The sequence below is a fragment of the Mustela lutreola genome, chromosome 16, assembly GCF_030435805.1.
Source record: "Mustela lutreola isolate mMusLut2 chromosome 16, mMusLut2.pri, whole genome shotgun sequence".
Classification (NCBI taxonomy): domain Eukaryota; kingdom Metazoa; phylum Chordata; class Mammalia; order Carnivora; family Mustelidae; genus Mustela; species Mustela lutreola.
Window position 1 is genome coordinate 12673515 of NC_081305.1, and position 21009 is coordinate 12694523.

Below are 21009 nucleotides of genomic sequence, written 5' to 3' on the forward strand. Positions count from 1 at the left end.
CTTTTCTCCTGGGAAAGTGACGGGCATAAGGTATGTTTAACTAATTTTCAATGTCGAGTCGAAGAAAGAAACATTTTTAAAAATTACATATATATTCTTCAGGCGCCGGTTGGGGACTTCTTATACGTCGCGCGCCCGCCTGAAGGTCCCTGCCTTTAGAGCTAATGGCGGACGCCGGTAGGTTGAAGCTGGCGGTGGCTTAGGCCTTGAAAGAACTCAGCATCTGTCGGATATCTACGCCATCCTTCCTGCTGCAGGGTAAAGAAGAAGGCTCCCTAGTTTCTCGGACCTAGGGAGGCAGAGAGCGGTCATAGGAGGGTTGGCCGGGCTTCTGGTCGGGTTTTGAAGCAGCCTAGGCCCGTAAGGTCCAGGCCAGGGAAAAAGGTGGAGGGGATTGCTTGGGTACGAAAACGACTTTCAGGAGTCGTCTCCCACTTCCGTCTCCAAGGTGGGAACGAATTCCCGATCGAAGTAAGACTTAAAGAAATTGCCCGGCTTTTAGGCCCCGGGGGGTGGGTGAGGGGAGGGGTTAAGATGGACGTAAACGACACGCCAACTGTAATGTAAGGTGGGAAGACTCCGTGTGTTGAAAGCGTAAATAACGGAAACAGTTTTTGGTGCCAAGACCCTCTTTTGAATTCGTGTTTTGGTACTTGGGCAATTGATTTTCAATTTTATCATTTGCAAAGTGGGGGACACTAGTATCTATTCTGAAGATTTTGTGAGGTTTGAATGCGGTGATGTTGCTTTGGCACAGGGAGAAGGGATGGAGGCTAGAGAATGGATGGAAAGGAGCTTTTTGCTGTGCTTTTAAAGAATTGTGAACCGTGTGTGTGTAACCTATGCAAATACAAGAACGTGCAGAGCTGCTTAGTTTCTTGACAGTAAAGGCACACAGTTTCTTAATGGTACAGATTCCAAAGATTTTACCACTTATTAATGATCTCAGGCAGGTGATTTAATTTCTTAACCTTAATTTCTTCATCTATATAATTAGTATAATGAGTTATTTGTAGGTAGTATAGATGTAGTTAGTATAACTCGTTAGTATTATGAGTTATTTGTAGGGATTTGTAGGGATTAGAGGCAAAGTATACAGCCTGGTGCATGGCATGTAGAATCCTCTCTGGTTATAAATATCGTTATTCGTCAATAAGCCTTACTGTATGGGTTCTGCCCTTCAGCCAGAAGTTCCTTTGCAGAAATGTCTGTTAAAGTAAGTCTCCCAGCTGATATTTTTGTGCTTTTATGTGCTCTTAGCTTGTTTTGACTCCGTACAACTGCGGCCTGATTGTGGAGTTGTGAGTATCTCAGTGTTGCTGCCATCATGTTCCTATACAACTTGACCTTGCAGCGGGCCACAGGCATCAGCTTTGCCATTCATGGCAACTTCTCTGGTAAGATATCCAGTTAACTTTCTTTCTGAATTAAACTTTTTTTAAAAAAAAGATTTTATTTATTTGATACAGGGAGAGACTGAGAGAGGGAACACGGGCAGGGGGAATGGGAGAGGGAGAAACAGGCTTCCCGCTGAGCAGAGAGCCTGATGTGGGGCTCAATCCCAGGACTCTGGGAACATGACCTGAGCTGAAGGTGGGTGCTTAACGACTTAGCCACCCAGGTGCCCCCTAGGACAGAGTTTAGAAATAAATGGTATATATTAGATAGCAGCTTTAAAAGTTGTTTGAGATAATCCATCGAACTGCACAGGTAAGAATGTGATTTTCTAGTATAAAAGCTTTCAAGCTGAGCTAAAAAGAGCCTTTGGAAATAATTAATTCTATGAAGTTAAACGTATGTTAATAATGACTTGTAGACAACTCCCAATTACGCAGATTGTTGGCAAATTTTAGAAAAATAAAAAGGGTTTTTAAAAAGTACCTGTTGAGCATTTTTCTAAAAAGATTTTCTATATTTGTGAGAGAGAGAGTGTGCGCATGCATACATGGACACACGCAGGAGGAGGGACAGAGAGAGGAGGCCTGAGGTGGGGCTCCATCCTAGGATCCTGGGATCATGACCTGAGGCAAAGTCAGATGCTTAAGTGACTGAGCTACGCAGGCGTCCCTATGTGCCTTTTTTTTTTTTTTTAAAGATTTTATTTATTTGACAGAGTGAGAGAGGGAACACAAGCCCCGGGGGAGCTAGAGAGGGAGAAGCAGGCTCCTTGCTGAGCAGGGAGCCCAATGTGGGGATGGATCCTAGGATGCTGGGATCGTGACCTGAGCTGAAGGCAGACGCTTAATGTCTTGAGCCACCCAGGTGCCCCTGTGTGACCATTTTGTAAAAGTTTTTCTTTGATATCACTTTTGTTAAGTCTTATCAATTCTAGGAATGAAATAGAATTTAAAAAAATACCCCAACTTAATTATATTTATCTTGAGTGGCATTTTGACCCATCCAGTTTACTTTTTGGACTAGTTCTGATTATTCATGATCTTTATTGTTTTGGTGATCTAGGAACCAAACAGCAGGAAATTGTTGTTTCCCGTGGGAAGATACTGGAGCTGCTTCGCCCTGACCCCAACACTGGCAAAGTACACACTCTACTAACTGTGGAAGTATTTGGTGTTATCCGGTCACTCATGGCCTTTAGGCTGACTGGTGGCACCAAAGACTACATTGTGGTTGGCAGTGACTCGGGTCGGATTGTTATCTTGGAATACCAGCCATCTAAGAATATGTTTGAGAAAATTCACCAAGAAACCTTTGGCAAGAGCGGATGTCGCCGCATTGTTCCTGGCCAGTTCTTAGCTGTGGATCCCAAAGGGCGAGCTGTTATGATTAGTAAGTGACTTGATCTATTAAGTATATCTTTGAGACTTCATAGATTCTCAGTTTGGGGTAATAGTGCTGTGCTTTTGGCAGTGTGCCTGTAAGTTCCTTACCTGGGTAAAGTTTGGATCACATTTGGATTAATGCCATGGTTTAAAGTTGCTTTTCCTTTTAAAACAATGGCAATAGTCTTAACACACCTTTTTTATTTTCTTTCTGGTTGAATTAGATGTTTTTCCCATTTCTGTGTAGCAGAAAACCTACAATGAAATGATTGTACATAATTAGGCAGTGAATATGGTTGCTTTCATCAGCCTGAAGTGATGATTCACATTCATGTCTCTTCTCTGATGTATCTCTTGAAGAAACTTCTGTGTATCTGATCAGGCCTCCAGAAGGCAACTCTTTTGACAAGTCACAAAATCATTAGATTTAATTCAGAGAATAAAGCTGGCAATTTTAGGAATTAACGTTTTGTTTCCCAGTATCATTAAATATTGGGCACGCTGAAAAGTTTTCTTGAAGAATTAGTGGGATATTAAGATCCCTATTAGGAAGGAAGGAAGTAAAGTTCTATTGTCTTTTACTGATAGTAAAATCCTAATTAATACACTTGTGGAGTTAATGTTGGCAATTAATAATTTTAAAGAAAGCATTGTGATGCGAGTCTGGCTGTTCTATAAGCCCTTCTTTACATTTTCTGGAAATTTTATTTGTTTTGTCTTCTTTATCTGTAGGTGCCATTGAAAAACAGAAATTGGTATATATCTTAAACAGAGATGCTGCAGCCCGGCTTACCATTTCATCTCCCCTAGAGGCCCACAAAGCGAACACTCTAGTATATCATGTGGTTGGAGTAGATGTGGGATTTGAAAATCCAATGTTTGCTTGTCTGGAAATGGATTATGAGGTAATGGGGATTCATTGACCCCCTGCTCTCTTCCTCTTTCCCCCTTCTTGCTTCTCCCCCTCCCCCCACACGATGGTTTCTTTGATTCACCTCAGTGCTTTCCTGATTATTTCTTCATTGTGTTGTCTTGCAGTTATTTTGCTAACAAATCTTTTCTGTTTTCCAAATGTCTTATTGGGAGTCTTTGGAATGTTTCACAGCTTAACTTTAACTGTATAATAGCACCTTACTCCGATTCGAACAATCTCCCTATAAAAATGGTATTTTGGGGGGAAGAGCTGTTTGAAAAAGGAGGTGAAACTGTATGTGGGACTTTTTTTTCAGGGAGGTAGTGAAGGTTGGGGCATACTATTCTTTGCCTTGAATGGAAGGCTATAGCCTTCATTAGCGGGAACCTTGATCCCCAAAATAGAAGACCCAGGTTTGTGTTCCAGCTCTGCCATTACTTAGTAGTGTGAACTTTGGTAAACTGACCTTTGCTTCCCCACTCATGAGGTGGAGGGATCCTAATGCTGGGTTTGTGCCATTGTCCTTCTTTATAGGAAGCAGACAATGATCCAACAGGGGAAGCAGCGGCCAATACTCAGCAGACTCTTACCTTCTATGAATTAGACCTTGGTTTAAATCATGTGGTCCGAAAATACAGTGAACCTTTGGAGGAACATGGCAACTTTCTTATTACAGGTATTTTTTTTTTTTAGGGTTTTTTTATTTTTTTATTTTTTTATTCATTTGAGAGAGAGGGAGAGAGCAAGAGCAGAGGTGGGGAGAGGGAGAAGCAGACTCCCAACTGAGCAGGGAGCCCAATGTGGGTCTGGATCCCAGGACCCCAGGATCATGACCTGAATTAAAGGCAGAGGCTTAACTGACAGAGGCACCCAGATGCCTTTACAGGTACTTTACTCTCAGAACTACTCTGTACGTTTTTGCTTAGCCCATTTTATATGCAAACCTAGGAGAGTTTACTTACGAGGGTTTGGAAACTACAATCTATTTGTGGTAAATCTAAGTACCTTGCCTATGTTTCATGGAGTGGCTGACTCTTAACCTTCTAATGGGGGCAGAGAAGAAAGGATGGGGAGAGTACGCAGCTTGGAACATTGATCACTGTTGGGTGCTCCGATATTTCTACTGTAGACAATCTTTCACTGTCATTAAGAAAGCTAAAACCCAATTCTTTGAAAAGACAAATGAATGTCCATGAATTTAAAAACTTAGGTGAAATAGAAATGTTTTTGAAGGCACTTCCCAAAATTGACCCTATAAGAAGTTAAGAACCTGAATAGACTAGCATCCATTAAGGAAATTGCAGCAGTAGTCAGAAATACTCCCCAAAAGATTTAAGGTCCAGAATTTTTAGGGATCTTAAATTTCTCCAGAGATAGGAAAAAAATAAAAAACTATTGTACCTCTTTATGACCCTAATGTAACTTAAGTATCAAAATTGGGAAAGGTTAGTAACAAAAATCTATATATGTTGGTTATGGTTATAAATACCAAAATCTAAGGTCTTAGAAAATTGAAGTCTGCTTTAAATGCTTCAGAGCTAAGTAAGATTTTTATAGGTGTTCAGAGATGTTTACGATTAGAAAATCAGTATCCAGGGTGCCTGATGGGCTCAGTCAGTGGAGCATGTGACTCTTGATCTTGGGGATGTGAAGTTCCAGTTCCACGTTGAGCTGAGAGATTACTTAGAAAATGAAACCTTGAAAAAGAAAATAAGTGTCAGTTTAATTTATTATATTAAAAGACTAAATGGGACATGTATATTTGTGGTCCTGTAAGTTTCTTCCCCACTGTCTTGGGGAAGACAGTGATTCAGTCCTTTTTGTGTTGAGTCATTTGCACTTGAATTGATGTCTAAAGTGAAATATGCCCTGTTGGGGAAGATTTTGGAGAATAAGATAGCACTTGTCTTTGAACATTAAATCTTAATTAAAGAGGCCGTGTATTAAACAGAAGAACCTTGGACAATAGATTACACATCTCATTTTCTGTAACATTACCATATGTTTTGCTGTCAGGTCTTCATTTGTTCACCAATTTTTTTTTTAAGATTTAATTTATTTATTTGACAGAGAGATCACAAGTAGGCAGAGAAGCAGGCAGAGAGAGGGGGGGAAGCAGGCTCCCTGCTGAGCAGAGAGCCTGATGTGGGGCTCCATCCCAGGACCCTGAGATCATGACCCAAGCCGAACGCAGAGACTCAACTCACTGAACCACCCAGGCGCCCTGCCCTGTTCACCAGTTTTTTATTGAGCCTCTACAGTCAGTATGTGCAGAGTCAATCTTCTGCATGAAGAATTATATGTGGTGTCTCCTTTAATGCAAGGTTGAGTCTGGTGATGAATATGTCCAAGTAACAAAAAAATTGCCAGAGAATGTATCAAACGCCATGACAGGGTAGAGGAGAGGTCTCTAACCCAGGGAAGGAAAGGAATATGTTAGAGAAATCTTTCTGGAGAAGAGCTCTATGCTGAGACTGGAAGACTAGTTATTTAGGTATTGGGTGGGGGTTGGAGGAAGGAGTTTCTGTTGTGGACAAGGAGAGCGAGATGCACAAAGGCCCATGTACAAAGAAAGAACATTGTTCGTTCAAAGAACTTTTGGAAGCTCATGGATCAATAGAACTAAAGGGCTGTGGTGGGAAGGTAGCTACTGAAGGATTTTATTTAACTTATTTTTTGTTGATGTGATTGAAGGATTTTAAGCAGGGAATAATCTGTTAAAGATGATTATTTTGGAAACATCACTTCCTTACATTTTGGCTAATTAAGTGGAGGATAAGAATGTAAGCCAGATTGGGAAGCTGTTTTACTAACTCAGGGGATTGGCAGCATGAGCGCTGCTAAGAAGGTAGACTCAGAGCTGTCAGGGGACAGAGACTTGAAGAGGAACACCCAGGTTTCTGGTTTGGTCTGTTGACTGATAGTGGTGTTCTCTGAGATGGAGGACCCAGGAGGTCGAACAGATTTGGGAAGAAACTTGAGTTTGTTCATGAATACAGTGTATTTTTAAGCTGCATGTGGAGTATCCTTGTTAAAAGTGTCCAGTACACAGTTGGGTTATAGGGCTAAAGATGAGAACTGAGTTTTGACTCAGCTAGAAATTTTAGATGCGGCATCATGTACCTGCACAGGCTCAGGCTACCCGAACTGCACTCCATCCTTGTCTTATGCTAGTATCAGGGAAAAAGAAACACTTTGAATATTTCTTAGTCTCAGGCACTTACACCTTCATCCAGGTTGGGCTGAAGGAGAGAAGGAACTGAAAGCTAAATCGTAATTCATATTACATTGTATCATTGTTAAGTTCTGTTTTTTTTTGTAGTTCCCGGAGGGTCAGATGGTCCAAGTGGAGTGTTAATCTGCTCTGAAAACTATATCACTTACAAGAACTTCGGTGACCAACCAGATATCCGCTGTCCAATTCCCAGGAGACGGGTAAAAATCTTTGCCATAAGAAAAGATGCTGGTGTTTGTGAAGTTAATTTATTTTTTGTAATTACAGTATAGCCTCTTAGTTTATTTGTTGTGAGGTTTTAGTTTCTTCGTAAATGTTTGTAATAAAACTTTTTTTTTTTTAAGGATTTTTTTTATATGATAGATCACAAGTAGAGAGGCAGGCAGAGAGAGAGGGGGAAGCCGACTCCCTGCTGAGCAGAGAGCCCAGTGGAGCAGAGTCCAGTGCCAGGTTCGATCCCAGGCCCCTGAGGTGACCCGAGCCAAAGGCAGAGGCTTAACCCACTGAGCCACCCAGGCGCCCTGGTGAAGCTGGTATTTTAGTGAAAGCAAAACAGATTTTTTGAGAAAAGGAATTAAAAACATGGTTTCCATTTCAGAAGAATCTGTGGGTGATCAGTTTGAAATTCCTGCATTTCTAGTTTGAAGAAGCCAGACATATTTATTGGAGATAGATTGTTTCCTACTGTTTTGTCTTTTTTCCAACGTACAGGAAATTTTAAAGAATAGAAAAATGAATTCCTGTTTGTCTTTTATATACAAAAAAAGATGCACCAATTTAATGTTTTATTGCATTTGGATTTTGTTCCTTTTTTTCAAAGACTTAATTTGTCAGTGGTCGGGGGAGACAGATAGCACACAAGCAGAGGGAAGCTGCAGGCAGACGAAGAAGCAGGCTCACTGCTCATCCCTGCTGAGCAAGAAGCCCGATGTGGAACTTGATCCCAGGACCCTGGGATCATGACCTGAGCTGAAAGCAGATGCTTAACTGACTGAGCCACCCAAGCATCCCTTGCGTTGTTTTCTTATGCTGTATCTGTATACATTTTTAGACAAACGTTTTGGAAATAAGTTGCAGTCATCATGACATTCTAAGAATGTCCTAAGATATATCTCCTAAAAAGAACTTCTCCTACTGTGTAACCACACTACCAATGTCATGTGCAAGAAATATCCTGTTTTGTGTGATACAGTTATCTTATGTACAGTTCATATACCAATTTCTCTCATTGTCCTCCTCAAAGGTACCCTTTTACCTACTTTTTCTGCCCTTTTAGAATATTTTGTCTCACCTTTGTTTGCTTTTGGTCTTTTATTGACTTTTTTTTGAGGGAGGGCTAATTTTCTTGAAGTTTGTCCCATTATATTTTTCCATATGGTTGTATCCATGTTAATATTTTTTGACAGAAACATTACAGAAGGAGTGGCATATTTCCAATTCTGTCACATTAGGGGTACAGAATGTTGGTTTGACTTGGTGATGATAAATTGTTAAGGTAGTGTCTGCTTGTACTGCTTAATTGTGAAGGTACCTTTTCCTTTTTGTAATTGGTGTGGAAGCAGGTGGTGAATTTTGAGGTGGTAAATAGTCTTTTCCCTAACATCTTTTCACACAGTGCGTTTCCCCTCAGTTCAGTTACTACGTTGGTGGTTAAAAGTGGTGTTTTATCAATTTTAATCTTAACAGTGTACTGTGGAAATTATTAAGGATATGCAAAGTAGAATATAATGGACTGTATATCCAGCTTCGGCTAATCCCGTTTAATCTCTGCTTCCTTGGTCTCTTCCTTTCACTCCTCGTTTTATATCTTTTTAATATTAACTTACAGGTCCTGGGGTTGAATCTTACAGGTCTTACTTAGTTGATCTAATATATGATATCCAGATAAGAGTCCATGAATTTTAGGAAATCTGAGAAGAAATCTGTCAAGTTAAATTCTTGGTAAGGGGTGGGAAGTTCAGTTTGGCTCATCAGACATTTACTGAGCACCTAACTCTTGTGCATCGTACTTGGTTTGGGGAGTATAAAAACATATAAAACATGTTTTGCCCTCGAAGAACTAAGTCAGTGGGAGAAATACAAAATGTTGGAAACATTAAAAAAAAAAAACAGCCAGGATTATAGTCAAAGAGTTGCCTTGTCAGAGTTAAGGAAGATGATGTGGAACAAGGCTAAAGAAGGACAGTTTGGACGGTAGTGTCATGGACATGTAAGACGTTTCTTCATAGTCTGAAGTGATGGCTCTTTAAATTTCATATCTTTGACATTTTTCTCTGAAGAAAGTTTTTTTCTTACTCACTGGATCAGAATGTAGAGTGAAATTGTGGCGCCTTTTTTTTTTTTTTTAAAGATTCTATTTATTTATTAGGGAGAGTGCATGCACCAGCAGGCAGAGTGGTCGGCAGAGGGAAAGGGAGAAGCAGGCTCCCTGCTGAGCAGAAAGCCTGACTGGCAGAAAGCCAGTCCCAGAACCCTGAGATCATGAGCTATGCTGAAGGGAGTTGCTTAACCAACTGAGCCACCCAGGTGCCCTGTGGCTATTTTTTTATACACAGGCTTTGTCACATAGTTATAGTAAACAATAATTTTGGCTACTGCATTTTATATTTTGGCGAAAAGGCTTCTCTGGGTCAAAACTTATAAAGGACTGTGGGGTTATTTCTAGGCCTTGGGTGGGTGACCTGTATGATCCCTATTGGTAAGGTGCTGCGTTCCCTAAATAAGTAGTACTCATTTCTAAGTTGTTGGTTCTATATTTGACTTTGCTAGAATGACCTGGATGATCCTGAAAGAGGAATGATTTTTGTCTGCTCTGCTACCCATAAGACCAAATCGATGTTCTTCTTTTTGGCCCAAACTGAGCAGGGAGATATCTTCAAGATCACTTTGGAGACAGATGAAGATATGGTAAGCAGACTGTGGATGGAGAGGGGAAAAAAAGCCATGAAGAAACACTTTTGTTAGGTTAGTCTGGTTTGATAAAATGTCCTATGGTATTCTAGTTTTCATATATTTAAATAATCTTAATTCAAAAACTGGTACTTAGGTGTACATTTAAGGTTTACAGAGTGGTTTTATAAACCATTTTCAAAACTACTCTGAGATAGGACAGTTAATACTTTACAAGTTAATAAAATGGAAGTAATATCTTAAAAAGTGGTTGTCTAAGGTGTTAAAGCTTTTTATTTGTGCAACTAGTATAGAAATGTAGGTTTTCTCTGGTTAACAGATTCCTGGTCTGGTAGTCTCATGTATAAGACTGAGTAATGCCACTTCTGGTGAGTAGCAAGAAAAAGCTCTTGATGTCTACTGAAAGCTGGTAATACACATGATCACTGTTTTCATCCTGTATAGGAGCTCTGTGAACAACTGAGCAATTTTTTGGATACCAGTTCAGCTCAGGAGTTGGCAGATTTTTTTTTGTAAACGCCCAGTAATAAACATTTTCAGCTTTTATGGGCAATATACTCTCTGCCTCAACTATACAACTCTGCCATTATGGCACAGAAGCAGCTTTAGGAAGTACATAAACAAATTAGGCTGGTCTTGGGTTTTAGTTTGGTAACCCTGGATTTAGATACTGAGGACAGTATTTTATTTGCTCTTCTGCTTCTGCTGTCTTACAGTACTGGGCTACCTTCTGTGGCCTAGCTTCACTTGCCTACATGGTAGAATCTTTTTTTTTCTCTCCCCTCCAGGTTACTGAGATCCGGCTCAAGTATTTTGATACTGTGCCTGTTGCTGCTGCCATGTGTGTGCTTAAAACAGGCTTCCTTTTTGTAGCATCAGAATTTGGAAACCAGTGAGTAATCCTTTTATTACCCTAGTTCACCCCCGTTATTATAAAAGTTGGCAGGAGGGAGATGTGGCTCTAAGGCCAAAGAGTTTTCCAAAAGAATGTTCTAGTTTCTTCAAAGGTTTTGCCCTCCTTTCCCCTTTACATTGTTTTTCTTGGTTATTTACTCTACTTCAGTGACTTCAGTCACTATCTTCAGGTAACTGCAAAAGTAGCTTCAGAGGTGATCTTTCCTGAGCGTCTTGCTGGACATTTTATTGAGTATTTGTGAAACTACTTTCATGTTCTACCAAGGCTTCACTTGTACAAATCTAAAGTTGAAGCTTGTCAGTACCCACAGCTGCCTGGCCATGTCACTAACCTTCCCAACCTCAATACTTCTGTTAATGGCTAATGGGTGAGTTCTAGCAACTTGAGTTTAACATCTCAATTTTTGTGGACAAAAAACTACTTTTGTTTGAGTGCTAACTTCTCTTTTTAACTTCTTTATCCCTTTTTTTATAGTGCTAGTCTAAACTATTTCACTAGTTTTCTTACTACATTTCATTGTCTTTTCCTGTAAAACTTGTTAAGCAGCTAAGACAACCTTGATGAAATCCTTTCCCTTATCCCTGTGTTAAAATCTTTGATGACTTTTTATTACCAAATGGATAAAGTCTGAACTCCAGCCTTGAATTTAAGACCAATATCTAAGTCTCCAAATTACTCAGTGACTTGGTCTTGCCTTTTATTTTTAGTTTGGGTCTTGCCAGTATTTGCTAAAGTCTCTGCAATCACTTAACTAATGCTGTTTCCTCATGATTAAAATGAAGTCGTGTCTAGGATTCTAGAATTCTATCCCATTTCTGCCTTTCTCCAACTGTTTTTCCTTTCTTAGACATTCCTGTTACTCATCCTTACTGACTTTATCAGAATTTCATCCTGCACTTATGAATTTAAACTCTGGCTGTATTTGATTAACACTCAAAGATGCACCCATGATATTCACTGTAGTGCTATTTGTGAACTCAGAAGTATAACCTAAATATCCCATCAGTATGGGGCATGGTCATAAGATACGCTGCCACTAAAAATGTTTTCTGTATGCTAAATGCAGTGTATGGGTTTGTTTAGATCCTGATCTAAACAAATCAACTTTATAAAAATATTGAGACAGGCAGGACACAGTTAAGCATTTGACTTGATTTCAGCTCAGGTCATGATCTCAAGGCGGTCAGTTTGAGCCCTGCACTAGGCTCCACATGCAGTGCGGAGTCTGCTTAAGATGGTCTTCCCTGGGCACCTGGGTGGCTCAGTTGGTTAAATGTCTGCCTTTGGCTCAGGTCATGATCCCAGGGTCCTGTGATTGAGTCCTCCATTGGGCTCCCTCTCCCCTTCTTGTTCATCCTCTCTTGCTTGCTCTCTCTCTGTCTCAAATAAAACCTTAAAAAAAAAAGACACTTTCTCCCACTCCCTCTGTTCCCCTCCCCTGTGTGTGTGTAGGCTTTCTCAAATCTTTAAAAAGTGATAAAATATTGAGACAGTGGTAAAATTTGAATACTATTTGAAAATATCAAGAAATTAGTATTATTTTGGAGAAATGGGAAATAAAATAAGACTGGTCATGGGTTGACCTTTGTTGAAGCTGAGGTTTGGGCACATATGGGTTCATTAATTATACTGTTCTCTTACGTATGTGTTTAAAAATTTCCTTAATAAATAGAAATTTTAAGTGAAAAATACTGATCTGAAAAATATTTTAAGATACACTGCTTATTTAAAAATAACATTTTTTTTTAGAATGATGCAGTTCTTTAAAATAAAATTACATACAAAAACTAGGAAATAAAAATACTGGAAGTAGATCCAATGAAATGTTATTGTGAGTATTCTGGGATACTGCTAGGATTATGGGGGATTTTTATTATTTGCTCTTTTACTCGTTTCCCAAAATTTTCTGGTTTGAAATTTATTTCTTGGGGCAGAGAGTAGAAAGACTGAAGTATATAGGCAGGTACTTATCAGACTGGGATGGGTTTGAGCTTGTGAGAAATTATCCATTGAGGCTGAACTGAAGCTGAAGTCTGGAGCACTTAAAACATGCTGATTTGCATCCTCAGGAACAGGTACTGTGGGTATTGAATCATAAAGCAACCTATTTATCAGACATTTAGCATTTAGTATTTACTGTTTTCCATGCACTGTTCTAAGTGCTGCAAATAACATAATATCAGTGCATAACGTTCTCAGTGAGACAGTGCCCTTACCTCAGTTACACTATAGGGAATTGGGTCACAGAGCATTTGTGGAAGAAATTTGTTCAGACACCTAAGTCCCAGACCATCTGGTTCCAAAGTTCTGCTCTGAACCACAACTCCCTAGTCACAGACACTTACAAGATTTAACCAACCTTCCCTCTAATGGGAGGTAGTGAGCCTAGCATCCTTTTGGTTATCTGGCAGTTAGTAGATACTGAAGGTATTTTTGTCAGGTGGACTCTATCATCTGTGTGTACACCTCTTGCCTGAGTGAGGAATTTATACTAATCAACTTTTTATATGTGTATCTTATATTTTCAGTGCTTTTTTTTAATTACATTTTTTTTATACCTTGTTGAAGGATAATCTATTTCCTTCTTTTGTAATTTAGCATAGAATCTGATGTGTTTACCAAAAGTGTTAAATGTTGAGGTTTATTTGGTAAATATTTCTTGAATAGCTATGTATTTCAGATGTTGATTTAGTCATTTTTATTCTGCTTCTAAAAAGCTAAACTTACAGTTGTTTAAAGTGCTGTATATTAAAGGCCCTGGTCTATTACTTAAAGGGTTAACGTGACCAGTGATTTGGTGTTTCTTTTTATTTATTTTTTAAAGATTTTATTTATTTATTTGACAGAGAGAGATCACAAGTAGGCAGAGAGGCAGGCAGGGAGAGAGAGAGGAGGAAGCAGGCTCCCTGCTGAGCAGAGAGCCCGATACGGGACTCGATCCCAGGACCCTGAGATCATGACCTGAGCCGAAGGCAGCGGCTTAACCCACTGAGCCACCCAGGCACCCCTGGTGTTTCTTTTTTAAATTGAGCTTCCCAAAAGCTAAGTGCATACTCAGCTTATGATGGTATATTGTTCTAGATTTTCTACTCTTAAAGTTCCTTTACCTCTTTTTTTTTTTTTTTTTTTTAATTTTATTTATTTATTTGACAGAGAGAGATCACAGGTAGGCAGAGAGGCAGGCAGAGAGAGAGGAGGAAGCAGGCTCCCTGCCGAGCAGGGAGCCCGATGCGGGACTCAATCCCAGGACCCTGAGATCATGACCTGAGCCACCCAGGCGCCCCCCCCCCTTTTTTTTTTTTGTAAATCATTCCACTAAGTATTATTAGCTAGATTACAGACAAGAGAAGGACAGAATGATTTTGTTGCTTACTACCTTTGATATGTTGATGTTTTGTTTCTGTGAATGATACTGTAATGTCTGTATGGGGAGTGTTTTGGGGAATGATACTGTGATATTTGCATGTTACTGCAAAGTGACCACCAGTTCTTATTTTCTGTTAGACTTGGCCTGGTTTTGGTTAAAATAGGAAATGGTTGTAGATTTTGTTTGGATTTCATTTATGTCATTTTATTTTAGGGACTTATGTGGAAGTGATCAAATTTTTTTCACAAATTTTACAAATTTCACAAATTTCTCTGTGACACAATTCCCTAAAGTGCAGTTGGGATTTTTAAAAAATTTTATTTTGTATATTCCATTTTATTTGACAAACACTGGTCTTCCTAGGTTCCATGCATACGCAGTTCTACATACTCATTGTGTTCTATGGGACGGTACTATTTATTTTTATAAATTGATACAAGTGACGAACGTACAGATTAAAAATATGTAGCTGGTTAAGAGGCAGAGCTGGGATTCAGACCTAGGTACTCTAGTGGAAGCCAGGTGCTTTTAAACACCGTGGTGCTAAGGTCCTTTACTGTACCAATCTGAAATCAGTAGTCTTTTTTTTTTTTTTTTTTTTTTTAAAGTGATCTGTGCCTAACCTGGGGCTTGAACTCAAAACTCTGAGGTCAGGAGTTGCATCTTCTATTGATTGGGGCAGTCACATGCCCCCTGAATTCAGTAGTCTTAATTTTTTCATCCATTCTCTTTTAAGAAAGAAGACCTGACTTAGATAAACAGATTTGAAACTAGGACGCTGACTTAATAGTGCATGTTAGAATTTTGATTAGATCTTTGGAAAGTGCTTTCTGAGCATTGTGTTTATGGTAAACATAATCTTTAGGCAGAAGGTTTTTAATAAAATTTTTCTGTGCTTCTCCCCAGTTACTTATATCAAATTGCACATCTCGGAGACGATGATGAAGAACCTGAGTTTTCATCTGCCATGCCTCTGGAAGAAGGAGACACATTCTTCTTCCAACCAAGACCACTCAAGAACCTTGTGCTGGTTGATGAATTGGACAGCCTATCTCCCATTTTGTTTTGCCAGGTGTGGGTCTTTCCAGTCACTTCCACAATGAACAGTACCAGCCAAATGTTTTTGTATCTGAATGAGTTGAAAGTTTTAACTGCAGTTAAATTAAGATATAGTCTAAGAATGAGGTTCATCACCCTATCTGTGGAAATCACCAGAGTGTAAAGGTGAAGCAGTTCAAGGTGAAAAGTGGAGAACTAAAAACCACTCCATCAATCCTTAGACTTTTAATTTTTAATTCTATAACTTGTTTTCAATATAACAATTCTAAACCATACAAAAGGTAAATGGTAAAATTCCTACTCCCAATCTTATTTTCAACTTTCTATTCACCGAGGACACCGAGGATGCCGCTATTAACAGCTTGTGTTTGCTTACAGGGATTTTCATTGGATCTGTCAGTGCACGTATGTGTTTGTGTGTGTTACATGTTTCTTTTTTTCTTTTATTATTTTTTAGAGAGAGAGTGTGTGGGGGGTCGGGTGAGAGGAGAGGAAGAGAGAGAATCTGTTGCAGGCTCCAGGCCCAGCACAGAGCTCTCTGATGCAGAGCTTGATCTCAAGATCTTGAGACCATGTTCTGAAACCAGTAGTCTGACCCCTTAACCCACTGAGCCTCACCCCTTTCTTTTTAATGTAAATTGACTTGTGTACTTCATAGTGTTCTGGAATTGATCTTTTAGCACTTAATAGTTATGAATATTTATCGTCAAGGAACACCTCTATCTTATTTTAACACACCATTTCTTAAAATTCTCCAGAGTCCTTTTGATCAGTCCGGAACAGCTTTTTTAAATACATTCTCAGGGAGGAACCCAAGGTAGCCAGGATGGGGACTGTGCCCCGCTGGTGACACTCAGTTGTAGAAGGAATTTTGCCATGCCTTTATATCCTGGATTGCTGGAGTTTGAGTGACCATTAGGCACCAGCCCCTGTCTAGTTGATCACACTTTTAATGAAGAGAGGTTTGTTTACTGAGTGCTTGGAAAATGAGTCAGCATTAAGTCACTATTTCTGGTAAAATTAACCATTCTTTTTTTTTTTTTTTTTTTTTTGATATTTTTATTTGACAGAGATCACAAGCAGGCAGTGAGGGGGGGGGCAGGTTCCCTGCTGAGCAGAGAGCCTGATGCAGGGCTGGATTCCAGGACCCTGAGATTATGACCTGAGCCGAAGGCAGAGGCTTTAACCCACTGAGCCACCCAGGCGCCCCAAAATTAACCATTCTTGACATTAACTGCTTTTGTTCTTTCTTTTTGAGAAATTAGCCCTGAGGCAGTAGAAAATACTAAGTAATTCCTAAATAGATTGTTAGTGATTCCCCCCCCATTGGAATTTGAAGAAATAATGGTATAGTTTGTAGATAAAGGATAAAATTAGCAGAAAGTTCAGGTGTCTGTAGGGGGCTGAGTATTTTTTTGTGCCATGGTGTCTTTACTAGCCTGGTGAGGCAACTGGATTTCTTCTTTGAATAATGTTTTCATATTTATTTATTTTTAAAGATTTTATTTATTTAGAGAGAAAGCACGTGCATGTGTGCCCGCACATGTGAGCAGGGGAGGGGGCAGAGGGAGAAAGAGACTTTCAAGCCAACTCTGCACAGTTTGGAGCCTTATGTGGGGTTCAGTCTTATAACCCTGAGATCATGACCTGAGCAAAAATCAGGAGTCAGCCTGAACTACCCAGGCGCTCCTTTTGTTTTTTGTTTTTTTTTTTAAAGATGTTATGTCTGAATAATATTTTTAAATGCATGTAGTAATAAACATAAACCAAGATAACAAGGTATTTTTTCAGTTATGAAAAAGTAATTGATGTGCTTCTTTATCAAGGCTTTATTTAAATAACAAGATGGTGCATTTGAAGTAGGTGAGTTAATTTTTTTAAGGAAGAGATCATTGTGAAGGCTGTATGCACTCAATACACGTTTGTCTGTGTTGCAGTAAGCTGTATTGTCTTACAGTTAAGAATTTTCACTTGAACTGACTTGTTTGACAAAACTAGTACAAATGATTGGACTCATCATTGACCAAAAAATGTACTGGAAAGCAGCTAGATGTCTGGGATACCAACATAACACATGTCTTCCCCGTTTGGTGCCTGAAGAGTCAGGTGTTCCCCAGTGGCTAGTGAGTTACATTGTAGGAGTATTTGTTGAAAAGGCAACTTCGATAATGTGTAGTCTAGCAGATCTGTTGAATGTAATTTTGAAGTAGTGATGAGAGGAATAATGGGAGGTATATAAATTTTAATGTTATATGAATAAAGTAATTTTTATTGGTGACACAGTCACTGATACTGTAATAATATTGTAGTTTATATTTTTAGTTGAAAGGATATACTAAATTTCAGTTCAAGGTTCTATAACACTCTTTTTACTCGCTGTTAAAAATTTTGCTAACTGAAAAACTGATACAGGCCTTTCTTTCTTAGTAAAGTTTGTTGCTTCAAACTGGTTTGCTTTTTCTAACACGAGGGTTTTCCCCATAATGCTACACGGCTTGTAGCCAATATATAATCTTAGTAAACTAACAAGTACTTTGTCCCCCGAGAAAATCAGGTTTAGTTTTGAAAACCTGGTACAAGTAGACTTTTTTTTTGCCTTTTTCTCTGTTCAGATAGCTGATCTGGCCAATGAAGACACACCACAGCTCTATGTGGCCTGTGGTAGGGGACCGCGATCATCTCTGAGAGTCCTAAGGCATGGACTTGAGGTAAGCTGGCAATTTTTATTTAGATCATCTGCAGGGTTTGGAGAGAAGCATTGAAAAAGCAGCTTATGGCTTTATTCTAGAAGATAAGTGATTAATGTCTCTGTGAAAGAAAAAATGTTTTTCTTTGTCCTCTTTTTCCGTAACGAAGTTTAAATTTCCGAATCTTTATCATGTTAGTACAAGAGACACATTTTTAAAAATTGGCGAATGGGGTTGAAAGGCGGGGGAGATAACCCCTACTGGCTCCACATTAACCAGCTAAAACATGGAGGAAATCTGCATGGAGCATTTTATTCTCTTTTCTTCTAATCTTGGTCTGTATTCAAAGTTTTTAGGTATTAATGTGTTTTATTTATTTATTTATTTTTAAAAGATTTTATTTATTTATTTGACAGAGAGAAATCACAAGTAGATGGAGAGGCAGGCAGAGAGAGAGAGAGGGAAGCAGGCTCCCTGCTGAGCAGAGAGCCTGATGCGGGACTCGATCCCAGGACCCTGAGATCATGACCTGAGCCGAAGGCAGCGGCTTAACCCACTGAGCCACCCAGGCGCCCTATTTATGTGTTTTTAACTATATTAATACTGTATATTTTATTAAGTTTATTTTTTTATGTTGTATTCTTTTCAATGTTTTTTTTTTTAAGATTTATTTATTTGACAGGCAGAGATCACGAGTACGCAGAGAGGCAGGCTGAGAGAGGAGGGGAAGCTGGCTTCCCGCTGAGCCGAGAGCCCGATGCGGGGCTCAATCCCACAGCCCTGGGATCATGACCTGAGCTGAAGGCAGAGGCATTAACCCACTGAGCCACCCAGGCTCCCCTAATGTTTCTGTAATATTCCACTGTAGTGGATAGATCAGAATTTATTTAATTCTTTATTGCTGGATCTTTTAGGTGACATGGACACTCAAATCCCACATCCTCTTGGTTCTAGAGTTGATGCTTTTTTTTAGCAAGTTCCCTGGTGTTGATTCTGTTAAGAGCAAAATAAAGCTTCTTACGGCAGTTTGCTTTAGAGTTGGGGGTTGGCACGCTATAAGCTCTCAGTGACCCACTGCCTGTTTTTGTAAATTTTTATTGGAATACAGACAAGATGACTGACCTTGGTTTTGAATTCTGGCTCTACCACTTAGTAGCTATTACTAAGCTTTTGTTTCTTCTCTTCTATAAAATGAGCTTAATAATAGTATCTGTTTTAAAGATTGTTGTGTGAATTAAGTGAGAGAATGCATAAGAAGCACTTAGCTCAAAGTCTGGCATAGAGCATCTTTTTAATTTATGCTAGCTATTAATACTGCTGTTTCAGGGTATTTGAAAATTTTTTGGCTCTGCCAAAATACTCATCAGGCTAGTAAATTTTTAATGACTTAAATCCAATATATAGTAACAGTTTCTGATCACTCATCAGATACCATCCAGCATTTGACAAAAGCTAAATTCTCCACCAGAAGTGCATATGTGCATTAACAGAAAATTTTGTGTACAGTGTAAGAGATAAAGGATCCAATTAAGAATTGTTGTTTTCGAGTCTTCCACCCCCTCCCACTTTTTTCCAGGTCTACAAAAGATCTCTGTTACACAGAAAAACATTTTGAAATTGTTAAACATTTCTTTGTTCCTCCATATTTATTTGTTGAACCTTGTTATTAAGCTAGATTATGGTCTCTTTTGAGCAGGGTCACTGTCACATGTTATAGGGTATAGCACTCCTAACACTTAGGAGTTATTGGTGATGAAGTTTTACTCAGTTCTCCTGTTCCGTGATTAAGGTGTTCCTATTATTTTATTAGTTGAGATAAAAAAAAAAAAAGTTACTGCCTTTAATGGGTATACGTGAGTTCTCTCTATAACCATGTGGTTACATGGTATAGTATTTAAGAAAATCATTTCTGGGTCATTTAAAAATAGTAACATTTTAATTTTGGAATGGTTTTGTATTTACAGAAAAAATACAGGGATTGTATCATAAGTTCCATCTGTAACCTACACTTAGTTTTCCCTTCTAGATCATTGTTAGTTCATCCCAAATATTTCATTTCCTCTCATGTTTGAGAACCTATAGGATATTCAGAGGATTCTTGACTCTACCCTTTTTTTTTTTAAGTTTTTATTTATTTATTTGACAGAGAGAGATCACAAGTAGGCAGAGAGAGAGAGAGAGAGAGGAGGAAGCAGGCTCCCTGCTGAGCAGAGAGCCTGATGCGGGACTCGATCCCAGGACCCCGAGATCATGACCTGAGCCGAAGGCAGCGTCTTAACCCACTGAGCCACCCAGGCACCCTCTTGATTCTAACCTTAAGGAGCGTAAAATCTAGTAGGAAGGACAGAATAATTCCTGAAATCACTTTTTAGATAAATGCCTTAGGAGACGGTGATTTCTTAGATCTTATAGGAGGGAGAGTGGACTGCCTCACAAGAAGATAAGGGAAGGTTTTTTCCTAAAGGATGTAGCATTTGAATTGGTCCTTGAAGAGAGATGGGATTTGGCCTTAAGGGAGCTAGGGAAGAAATGGGATGCTAACTTAGATCATGGCCTCTTTGATTCTATGTGTTCTCTTGAGGAAGATATAGGCATGTCATACTGAAAGAAATTGCATAGTTTTTGATGCAACAGCTATCCTGAATGTTCCATCACTTTTTGCAAAGGTTTGTTAGGGAGATTGCCAATATTTCCAGCCCTTTTTGGTTCTAAACTTTCTTATTTTCTTTTTTTAATAAAATGATTCCATTCTCTTTGTAAAAAAAGCCCCCCCCCCCCCCCCCCCTGTTTTTAAGTAATCCCAGGCGTCTGGGTGGCTCAATTGGGTTAAGCCTCTGTCTTCGGCTCAGGTCATGTTCCCAGGGTCCTGGGATTGAGCCCCACATTGGGCTCTCTGCTCAGTGGGGTCCTGCTTCCCCCCTCTCCCCCTTTGCCTACCTCCCTGCCTACTTGTGATCTCTCTCTCTGTCAAATAAATAAATAAAAATTAAAAAAAAAATAAGTAATTTCTATAGCCCAACATGGGTCTTGAATTTACAATCCCAAGATCAAGAGTCAATGCTCTACCGACTGAGCCACCCAGGTGCCCTGCTGGTTCCATTCTTTTAATCCAACATGCAGTATGAGCACTGCCTTTTCAGAA

General features: G+C 39.3%; 1 protein-coding gene and 2 non-coding genes across 3 annotated transcripts in view; all 3 read left to right on the top strand.

Annotated features, from left to right (window-relative positions):
* The first annotated feature begins 118 nt into the window (after nucleotides 1-118).
* SF3B3 (splicing factor 3b subunit 3) overlaps nucleotides 119-21009 on the top strand; it is a 42250-nt gene continuing 21359 nt past the window's right edge. Inside the window, exons 1-10 of the mRNA XM_059151895.1 lie at nucleotides 119-258; nucleotides 1261-1397; nucleotides 2461-2787; nucleotides 3513-3685; nucleotides 4228-4369; nucleotides 7016-7128; nucleotides 9698-9835; nucleotides 10627-10730; nucleotides 15028-15193; nucleotides 17793-17888. Of these exons, the coding sequence (XP_059007878.1) occupies nucleotides 1328-1397; nucleotides 2461-2787; nucleotides 3513-3685; nucleotides 4228-4369; nucleotides 7016-7128; nucleotides 9698-9835; nucleotides 10627-10730; nucleotides 15028-15193; nucleotides 17793-17888 (1329 nt within the window). The 5' untranslated portion in view covers nucleotides 119-258; nucleotides 1261-1327. The remainder of the gene's footprint in view (nucleotides 259-1260; nucleotides 1398-2460; nucleotides 2788-3512; nucleotides 3686-4227; nucleotides 4370-7015; nucleotides 7129-9697; nucleotides 9836-10626; nucleotides 10731-15027; nucleotides 15194-17792; nucleotides 17889-21009) is intronic.
* On the top strand, nucleotides 3087-3166 carry LOC131819031 (small nucleolar RNA SNORD111). Its single transcript, XR_009349034.1, has one exon. It is a non-coding gene; the product is annotated as a small nucleolar RNA SNORD111 (small nucleolar RNA).
* Nucleotides 9154-9239, top strand: LOC131819032 (small nucleolar RNA SNORD111). Its single transcript, XR_009349035.1, has one exon. It is a non-coding gene; the product is annotated as a small nucleolar RNA SNORD111 (small nucleolar RNA).